This window comes from Echinops telfairi, unplaced genomic scaffold (assembly GCF_000313985.2).
Source record: "Echinops telfairi isolate 266 unplaced genomic scaffold, ASM31398v2 ScPeMD7_18;HRSCAF=68, whole genome shotgun sequence".
Lineage (NCBI taxonomy): Eukaryota > Metazoa > Chordata > Mammalia > Afrosoricida > Tenrecidae > Echinops > Echinops telfairi.
The window spans coordinates 97,536,219-97,543,736 of NW_022103915.1; the positions used below are offsets into that span (position 1 = coordinate 97,536,219).

The window sequence follows — 7,518 nt, forward strand, 5'->3', positions numbered from 1 at the left end:
TCTGGAACAGCCCCAGGTCCTGGATGGAGGGTACTGCTTGAGGGCAGAGCTTGACCCTGGGTCCGCGGAGAGTAGCTGGGGCGTGAGGGGAGGGGGTGGCTCTTCGTCTGGCCGGGAACTGCCGCTGGAAGTGCAGCAAATCACGAACTCTCACACAATTGTTCCCCCTAACACGCTCACTCGGAACGGGGAGAGGGGGCGGAGGGGGGGTAGGGGAAGAGTGCTCTCTCCACCCCCAAACGTCTTCCATCCCGAAGCGCGCCCCGCGTGCCAGCTCCAGGCGGAGCGCAGACGCGGTAACTCCGGAGCCTTTCCGCCGCCACTCCAGGACCGGCTGCCACCCGCAAAGAGCAAGGAGCATACGCAAGGCTCTTCCAGCGTCCCGCACTTTCTTGAGCACAAAATGACCCCTAAGCCACAAAGCTGCGGCCTCTTTTATCCCAAGAGCGTGGAAACCCCACCACTGGTCGCCCTCCCTCCCCGCCGCAAGGCCACCGCATGTAGGTGGGAGCGGGACGGGGGAGGGGGGTCTGAGGGAGATCCGCCGCCTATTTGAGGGGAGTCCAGGTGCCTCAGCGACTGGGGTGGGAGTCGCTGATAGGGAAGGTGGGCATGGGCGTCCGGGAGTTGTCTCCTAGGTTCTGGCCAGGAGGAGACCTCCCTGCTCAGGCAGGAAAACCAGGACAAAAAGTCGAAGTTTACACTGGAGAGCTGAATGTCTCTACTAAATACAAAAACCAAGTTTCTAGAGGAAAAGATGGAGTCGTGGGGAGGGGAGGGCCCCGGAGTCTTCAGAGTTGGTGCTTCCAGGATACATGCCAGGCAGGATTACCCAGAACAGGGGATGATGGTTCACATGGAGACAAAGGCAGGAGAGCAGAGAAACCTTTGGAAAACAGTGTTGACCTGACTGGTAATGTTAACTAAAAGACTGGAAGTTCAAGACCACCTGAAAGCACCTCAGAAGAAAGGCCTGCCAGCCCGCTTCCCCAAAAGGAGCGATTGTAAGCCTTGTGGAGCAGAGCCCTGCTCTGATATACAAGGGTTCTCCATGAATCAGAGTCAACTCCATGCTGATTAGTTGGAGATCTTATGAGAGAAAAACCATTAGGGAGGATTGGAGGTGCCCTCAGTCTGGGCAGAGCAGCAATAAGATGCTTAGCAGAGGACACCCTGCTGGGAAGAAGGTATAGGTGGATGGTAAAGTGAGTACAGGCTCTTGCTCACCTGGGACCTGGGGCCCAGGCCAGGAAGTTGGAGCCTTTTCACCCTTTCTGTCACCTGGGGAAACCTGTGGGGTTTACCTGCACATACTATGAATCCCCCCGTTTTCTTCTCGCCTGTTACACCCTGTCACGGTGTTGTAGAAAGTACTTGACATCAGCATGAAGGCATTTGCTAGCAGTGTGATGTCAAGCCTGCCTATTCTCTGCAAAATGAAGCTGATCCAACCAGCCCCGCCTGCTCACAAAGGGGCCAGCAAGAGCAAGTCTGGGAAAGAGCTACACGGCTATTCAGAGCAAGGCCCTCCGAGGAGCCTGCTCCTGCTCTCAGATCACTCCGGGCCCTGTACTGGCCAAGTTTGGAAGGGTCAGCTGCTCCCTTTTCACTCCCACCCCACAGAAGCCCTCTTGGGCCATAGCCCAGGGAGAGGGCATCCAGAGCCTCTGCTCTGGATCTAGTAGGGGTAGGAATGCCCTCCCTCTTGACCCCGGTAGGAGAAGGGAGGTTTTTCCTCAACCCTTTAGGACTCAAGTTCCCTTTTCTGACGCATGAGGAAAACTGCTTCCTTCTGTCTGTTTCCAGGGCCAGGGCAGGAGGTGCCCCTGGACTTTGTGTGTGGCAGGCTACTCTTGACAAGCCAGACTGTGCCCCCTTCCCCTATATCCCCCTCCCTTTTTATGGAAGAGCAGGGCATCACAAAAAGAATGCTGGAAGCCAGACCCCTGCCTCCCTGCCCCCACCTCCACCCCAAGATGGCAAAGCCCTGTAGGTCCCTCTCCCCTCACCCCCACCCCGAGGTGAGTGAAGGCAGTCCCAGAGGGCAGCAGTGGCCCCTTCAGGGCCTCACTTTGGTCTGGCAGGAGTTGCAGGACAGGGTGCCCAGCTGGCCCCATCACCCAGAGCAGGTCTGTGGCAGTGTACAGGGAAGGGGTTGGGGGTGCCATGTCTCAGGCTCCGGAGCCTTTGCTGTGACTTCCTGTGGGCTCAGTATGTTCTGAACAGACAAGAAATGGCAAAGCTAAAGAAGAAAAAAAAAAGCTGAGACTTTGCTGCAGAGCACAGAGGCACCAACAGCCGGAATTAGAAGCTGTCGCTTAGGGAGCTGAGGGCTGACAGGAGACAGCTGAGGCAGGCAGGGGGCAGGCAGGCACTCTGCACTCCTCCTCCCCTCCCACCTGCTGCGCCCTTTCCCCAGGCCCAGGCTGGGCCGCAGCTGTCCCCCTCCCCACCCCCTTCTTTCCTCCTCAAGTGTCACCAGCCCCCTCACCCTGTCACGTTGCACCAGCTCAGCAGGGTTGGGCAGGGTGGCACGTGACTAGGAGAGCTAGAGAGTGACTGGGAGGGGCGGGGTGGGGAGTGAGTCAGCGGGGGCTCTGGCATCAGAGTCAGCAGTAGGATTGGGGTGGGGGGGGGGAGGGATCCTTATCAAAAAGTGAAACTGAGGCATGACAAGTAGAAAAGGAATCTGGCTCCCAGCTGCCTAGATGGGCAGCAGGGTGGAGCCCAGAGGCCCTTCACTTGTCCTGAGTCCTAAGGGAGCACCCAGCTCTTCTGCACATCCTCAGAGTCAGAAAAGAATGTCTCTCCAGGGCCCAGGGTGTGCCCAGGCACATTGGCCCCCAGAGGCACCTGTCCTTTTTCGGAGTCTGGAGTGGATAGGGACCTGGCCTCCCGGGAAGCCCCAGCTGGCAGGACAGAGGCCTCACCAGGAAGCAGAGTTTTACCACCTTCTCCCTCCCTGTCACTCTGCCCTGCCCTGCTGTGAGTCCAGAGGAGACTGAGCCATCACCAGCAAAAGCTGTGAATCCCTCCATTTGGCTAACCACAAGGTCAGCAGTTCAAAACCAGCAGCAGAGAACACCTTGGGGGAAAGATGAGGCTTTCTATTCCCATAAAAGGTTACAGTCTCAGAAAGCCCAGGGGCAGTTCTACCCTGTCCTATAGGGTTGCTATGAGCAGGCATTGACATGATGGCAGGGAGTTTGGTTTGGTTGAAAGTTGTACAGTCTGGACACCCACAGGAGCAGCAGTGCGATTCAGCCCTGAATGGTTGCTATGAGTGGAACCCACTTGGTTTGGGGAGTTATGCCTACCCGCCTGGGTCAGCAAGAGCCTCTCAGTGAGATTCCCCACCCCTGCAGAGCTCTCCTCTGGGAGGCAAAGGTAAGTGTCTGGCTGACGGATTGAAAATAGGGCCCTGTCCTTGGTGGGGGGGGAGGGGGAGAGGTGGTGACCCACTCCTAGATACGTCTATATGTGTGTGTGTGGGGGGGGCAGGCCTTACTCTTGTGAAAAAGCACACCATCTTGCCTCACCCTACAACTGGGGAGCCCGAGACCAGGCCTCCAGGGGATGAGTGTGGAGTACTGTACTTGTTTTTTCCAAAACCATAGGTGTCCCAGCTAAGTGCATCTGCTGTAATTCTCTAAGACGAAAACAACTTCTTCCCAGAATCAACTCCCAGGGGGGTCTCTCCAGAACCAGTGCCTGCCCCAATTTGGGACTTAGGGCCCTCAACAGGTTTGGGGACGAACCCTATCCTCAAGACCATTTGGAGTCACAGCGCCCCAACAGGACAGAGTAGAATGGCTCCTTAGGGTTTCCGAGACTGCTGCAGGAGCCCAAAAACATGCCCCTGGGCCTGACCACTCTAAGGTTTCTAAAGGGACCTGGGGGGAGCCAGAAGGTGTGGAGCTCCCCCAAATGGGGAAGGGGCACTTGGCCCTAGGCTCTTCTGCTTCAGTCCTGAGTGGAGACAAGCGTGGGTGTGGACTCTGAAGTGCCGTGACTTCATTTTTCCAGTGGTGTGGCATCAGGCTGGCAGAAGGAGAAGTGACTTCTCTTCCAACCCACCGCACAGAAGGGCCCTCAGCTGGAATTCGGCTCCCAAGATGTTGTTTGTTTTTTATTCCCCAAGCCCACTAACAACACACACACACACACACACACACACACACACACACACACACACTTTCTCTCTCTCTCTCTTCCTTAGCTGCAGACCAGAGGCCAGACATAGGCAGGAAATACCCAGATAGGAGTCTTTAGTAGGGGAAGGGAAGAGAACAATAAATAAACCTCACACATGCCGGATATAGCATGATGCTGTCCTTGCCAGGCAACCGGAGTGAGGGTGCATGCTAGGATGTACCCCCCACAGCCCCAGAACCCAGAGAAACCCCCACCACTACCACCACCACCACTACCACCAACTGCACATGTCTCAGTGGCCTGAGGCCCATGTCAGCCATCCCATCCCCTGAGGGAAGGGCCTGAGCTCTGGGTGCGGCTGGGTCCCAGGGCGTGTGGAGACCATGTCAGGCTCCGCCTGGGAGAGCTGATGGCAAGGCTGGCCCAGAGTGGGCAAGAGATGGACGCTGTAAGCCCAGAAGAGCTGCCCTCCTGGTGACAGAAGGGCTCTGGGCTTGGTGCTGCTGGAACCAGACGCTAGAGTGGAGTTTCCAGGGGCCCAGGTTCAAACCTCCAGGTGAGGGGCCTGCTAGCTCGGAAAGGCTGAGTGGGGCCAGAACTGTTTTCTTTTGTGCCCACACATGTCCCTTGCCCTCAACAAATACATGACGCTAATTTGGAGAGAGGGGGAAGGTTGGGGGACAAACCGGTGTTTAGGGAGGATGTCTAGGCCTCCTTGGGCCCCAACCCTGACAACTCCCATTTCCTGCTTGCTCCTCAAGCCTGGCTGTGGAGGAGGGGGCCAAAGCGGCCAAGGGAGCCCCAAGTGTCTGCAGCCTGAGAGGGTGGGCGTGGGGGCGTGCCACATCCTAGAGCGGGTCCCATAGTCCTTGTTGAATGTCCCAGTGGGAGGGGGACATCAGAGGCGGCTCTCCTGGGCATCTATCCCCACTGTGAGTGGCTTTTCACTGGGCTCTGCAGCAGCCCCACAGGGCCGCGCTGCTCCTTCCTTGTCAGCCTCCGAGGGCAAGCAGGCCCTGAGACAGGCCCTGACGGACTCCTTCACCTCCAACTCCAGGCTCTTCCGTCTGACCTCATACTCTGCCAGCGCCTCCTCCTGGAACTGTGAAGGCAACAAGGACCCCACTCCCAGAGCTGAACTCAGGGGGATCCCCCCCCCCCCCCCCCACCCCTCTCTCCTTCCCCCCCACGGGCGGGGGGGGGACCCCCCCCCCCCCCGCCAGCCCTCTCTCCTTCCCAGCACAGGGGCAGAGGAGGTATCCCCCTCCCAGGAGGCTGGGGAAGGGGAGCATCCATCGGGAGTCTTGCAGGAGAGGAGCGCAGAGGTCTGCCAAGCTGCCTCCCTGTAGCCTGTGACCCACCCTGACTGGCAGCTCCCCCCCCAGAGCAGGCCCCTTGGCACCCCCTCCCCTCCTGGGGACCAGTGTGGCAGTCCCTGTTACCTGCTTCTCCATCTCCTGGATCTGTTCCAGGCAGGCCGCCTGCTTCTCCCCCAGCCTTTTCTGGTGCCCGTCTAGGGTCTCTGTCATCTGGGGGAGGTGGGGGGATGGAGAGTCAGGACAGCACTGATACGCCAAGCAGGACTGGTATCATGGCTGCCGCCGCAGCTGGCCAACTATAAGACCATGGACCAATTCCCTAACTTTTCTGAACAAGTTTGTTTTTAATCTGCAATTGTTCCTGTCTCACTGGGGAGCCCGGCCAGCCCAGTGGGTTACACTCTGGGCAACTAACCTTAAGGTCAACAGTTTGAAACCAAAGGTCAACAGTTTGAAACCACTGGCAATGCCAAGGGAGAAAGAGGGGTCTTTCTCCTCCCGTAAAGATTCACAGCCTCGGAAACCCACAGGGGCAGTTCTGCCCTGTCCTATAGAGTCGCTGTGCATCTCTGCATCTCGGTGGGTGGGAGGAAGGGAGGGGACACTGCAGGCAGGTCTCAGTGGAGGGTGGCTCAGTGGGTTACTGGTGTGGCATAGTGGCTGCTGGTGTGAGGACCCACAGCAGGGCTTTAGTCCAGTCTCAGTGGGGTTTTTACTCCCTCTTCAGCCTCCTTGGGGCCTTAGGATAGCCACCCTTCCTCCTGTGTCACCCCCCCACCCAAGTCCCATCTCTGCTGACCAGCTAGCCCATATCATTTCCATCCAGGGCATCTGGCCAGAAACACACCCCTCTGGACTGATACCCCAACCTCCACCCACACGTCCAAACCCTCAGGTAGACTAGGACCTCCCCCTCCCCTGCATTGCCTCCTTCTAAACCTTAACTGCTGGGGCACCTGTGGCCAGTGCATCTGCAAAGGGAAACCCCAGGACTCCTGTGGGGAGTCTGAGTGCTGACACACACGTGCCTGAGGAGACCAGCCCGCCCTCACACACCTGCCGGATGACCTGTACCACTTCCTGTATGTGCGAGCTGTTGATCTCTCTCTTCAACCTGTTGGGATAACGGAGTTTCAGAAGGGCAAGAGAGGCCACTGGGGGGAGTTGGGTTTCCTCAGAGTGTAGGCAAATGGGAACTCCATCCTAGAGGCCAGCTGAGGAGTATGCGTGGAGGCCCTAGGAGGATGTGGGGGCAACGGAGCCGAGGCTCTCTGAGGTAACTTCCCCAAGCACACTACCCTTCAGGCTTGGATGGACATGCACACAGGTGGGAGGCAGAGCACGCATCCCAATGTTCCCCTCTGCCTTTGCAAACTTAGTTTGTGCCTTTCTGCCCCAACAGGGCTGTTGGTGTCTGTTTTGCCAAGGAGGAAACCCTCCCCTCAGAGGTGGCAGCCCTGGGATCAACATGCCAGAGCCAGGGAAGAGGCCTCTCTGGGAAGAGTCAGGGTCCGCTTGTGGGGCCTGGACTGGGCGCTAGATCTGCCTTTGATTCTAGGCCTCCTCTCCCAGCGCTCACCTCTCCTGGGTCATCTTGTCTGCGGTGACCTTGATCATGGCCTGGATGCGCTCCAGCCTCTTGGCCTCCAGCTTTTTCTTCATCTCTTTGGTGTCACTGCAGAGACACGGGCATCAAAGAGAGGCTTGGTGGGGTCCGGCGCCTAGCCCGGGTCTGAGAGACTAGCTTGGTAAGGAGGTGTCCATACTTCTCCGAGGTCTCCTTAAGAGCCTTCCCCTCCGCAGCCTGTTTCTCTCGGGCCAGCTCCATCATCTTGGCAATTTGCTGGGCGGAGGGGCGGGAGGGGAGGTTCGTGAGAAGTCCTTGTTGTGCTGCCCCCAAGTGCACCCCTGGGTCTCGTTCTGCCCCCCGCCCCCCCATGGCTTTCCCATTTGGGGCCGGCTAGTTTCGGAGGGAGGGGCAAGGCAGGACGGGTCACTGTCCCAGGGACGGGCCGATCACCTCTGTCACGTTCTGCTCCTTGCG

General features: G+C 58.2%; 1 protein-coding gene across 1 annotated transcript; it reads right to left on the reverse strand.

Annotated features, from left to right (window-relative positions):
* Positions 1 to 4,251: 4,251 nt before the first annotated feature.
* Positions 4,252 to 7,518, reverse strand: LOC123521424 (1-phosphatidylinositol 4,5-bisphosphate phosphodiesterase beta-2-like). Its single transcript, XM_045287845.1, has 5 exons — positions 7,495 to 7,518; positions 7,054 to 7,149; positions 6,531 to 6,588; positions 5,598 to 5,684; positions 4,252 to 5,257 (listed from the first exon to the last, which is right to left on the reverse strand). Exons 2-5 carry the CDS (start codon positions 7,134 to 7,136, stop codon positions 5,054 to 5,056), a joined length of 432 nt encoding a protein of 143 aa, XP_045143780.1. The 5' UTR covers positions 7,137 to 7,149; positions 7,495 to 7,518; the 3' UTR covers positions 4,252 to 5,053.